The sequence below is a fragment of the Echinops telfairi genome, unplaced genomic scaffold (genome assembly GCF_000313985.2).
Source record: "Echinops telfairi isolate 266 unplaced genomic scaffold, ASM31398v2 ScPeMD7_8;HRSCAF=38, whole genome shotgun sequence".
NCBI classification, from domain to species: domain Eukaryota; kingdom Metazoa; phylum Chordata; class Mammalia; order Afrosoricida; family Tenrecidae; genus Echinops; species Echinops telfairi.
Window position 1 is genome coordinate 9,761,301 of NW_022103905.1, and position 2,288 is coordinate 9,763,588.

The 2,288-nt window shown below is 42.9% G+C and overlaps 1 protein-coding gene across 1 annotated transcript in view; it reads right to left on the bottom strand.

Moving 5' to 3' along the window:
• Window positions 1-2,288, bottom strand: part of DMXL2 (Dmx like 2) — a 160,660-nt gene that overhangs the window by 1,943 nt on the left and 156,429 nt on the right. The window contains exons 40-41 of the mRNA XM_013006336.2: window positions 2,133-2,185; window positions 534-751 (exon numbers count right to left, since the gene is read on the bottom strand). Coding sequence (XP_012861790.1) covers window positions 534-751; window positions 2,133-2,185 — 271 coding nt within the window. The remainder of the gene's footprint in view (window positions 1-533; window positions 752-2,132; window positions 2,186-2,288) is intronic.

Here is a 2,288-nt window from a genome sequence, read left to right on the forward strand (position 1 = left end):
GGATATTTAAATTGATCTCATAGGTCCCTAATACCAAGCCTACCTGGAATCCAATTGGATATTTAAATTGATCTCATAGGTCCCTAATACCAAGCTGGCCCTGTGGTGACATAAAAGCAGTCCCGCACTCCCTCACTTCTATGGAAATCTTGCCTCCACTATCTCACAGGAAGTCCAGTGTGAGGGATGGGGCTGGGGAAGGGTAGAAGGATCGGTTCTGAGAAGCCAACCAGATATCACTAGACAAACTGAGTATTCATTAAACTCACATCTTTTACTCAAAGCAGAGTTCCTTATGACTTTTTAACCAGCCATGAACATCATAAACTTGACCACCAGGCTTGGGAGACTGTGTAACCGTTTAGAAAGCGCCACACAGAAGCCGGAGTGGGGTGGGGCCAGGGTGTCAACAACAGCTCAGAATTGTTAAAGAAAAGGATTTTGTTGGGCTATTTCCCGAGGTTTTCCTTTTTTATCATTCAGTCTTGAAAGTGGTAACGTGCAGCACATTCCAACCTCTTGTACTGGCTTACCTTTATGTTACCTTCTGCTGAACCTGTCGTGAAATATTCTTCATAGGGATCCAAAGCTAGGGCCTTGATGGCCGAGTCATGAGCCTGGAAGGTGTGAATGAGCTGTCTCTGCCGGATGTCAAAAATGCAGACATAGCCTTTCCTGCCTCCAGAGATGAGGAGCTGCTGCTTCGGTGCGTACTGAAGGACCGTGGCCCCGTGGTCATGGCACGTGAAACCTGAGGAAGTACAAGACCAGTATCCCCCAACAGCCTCTTCCCTGGGCCGTCTGACAATGGTCACTCTTCCTCGACATGACACAGGCATTTCTGAGCCACTTTTTATTTCTAAGGTATTTCTTAAGCCACTGAATTTCTGTCGCCATATAATTAATTTAAATATGTATTTTTAAAGACGCTAAGTGTGGGGGGGTGTTCTAAAATTGTTGTGGTAGTGATTGTACAATTCTCCTTGATATAATTGAATGATTGAACTACTGAATTGTATGATATGTAAATTATGTGCCAATAAAACTGTTTTTTTAAAAGATGCTAAGCAATGCATAGATGTATTTATTTCTATCATAATCTCAATCTGAAAACATGCACATACAAACACACACCCTACAGTAAAAGGACATTTAAACCTTCAGTCCAAACTTAAGCAGTGCAGCTTTCTAAGATGAAGAAGTACACAAGCAGAAGAAACCAAACTGCTCAAGGACACCCTCAGCCACCTCATTGATACCTACCAATGGCTGCTATTTACCCTAGCCTAGTCCCACGCACGGGAAAGCCTGGTAGTATCACAGGTTCTAATTTGAGTTGCTAACTGCAAGGTAGGCAGTTCGAACCTACCAGCCACTCCTCGATTTACAGCCTCAGAAACCCACAGGAGCAGTCATCAAAAATCTTCTCAAATATCCCACACTTAATGACACTAGTATAAAATGATCAGTTACAACGTAAAGATGAAACGCTTCTGTGAGTGGGTGGGGTAACATTCTGTGCAAGACAGACGTGCACTTCAGGACACTTCTCGCTGTCATCGAGTCCATTCTGATTTACAGCATAATCACACTGCTCCTGTAGGTTTCCAAGACTGTAAATCTTCACATAAGTGAAAAGCCTCATCTTTCTCCTTTGGAGCAACTGGTGGTTTCGAACTGCTGACCTTGTGGTTAGCAGCCCAACGTGGAATCCACTGCACCACCAGAGCTCCTTAAGGACCCCAGCATGGCGAATATTTCTTAAGCAAAAGGACTAATACTTTTGAATTGGTCTATTTCTAGCTCTTATTATAAGGTGAATCTTTGTTTTATTTTATGGTTATGTTTCATTTTCTAAAATGTTACCTCATTTCTCTTGAAGCTAATAAATGCTTTACAGTTACTTTCTTAAACACCTTTGTTAGTAGCACCATGGTCCACAATATTATAAGGCTACTTAGATTGTCCGTGACCAAATAGATGAACTTCAGCAAAGCAGCCAGACATTCTAATTAGCCTTTAGAATTTTTAATCATTCGTTTTAAACCTTCTCAACCCAGGAGGAAACCCCCACTGGTTGAATGAACTAAAATAGAGCCAGGAAAGCGCCCTTCCACAATGAACTCACTTACCATGAATGAGGCTGTTTCCAGGGGCTATCAAGGTGTCCCAGAGGCACACATTCCTGTGAAAACACAATCACAGCAACAGCCAGCTTGAAGTCCTCGACAGCAGCAGACTCTGTTCAGGTCCTTGTTGGCTTACTGAGAGTGCCCTTCTTTCTCCAC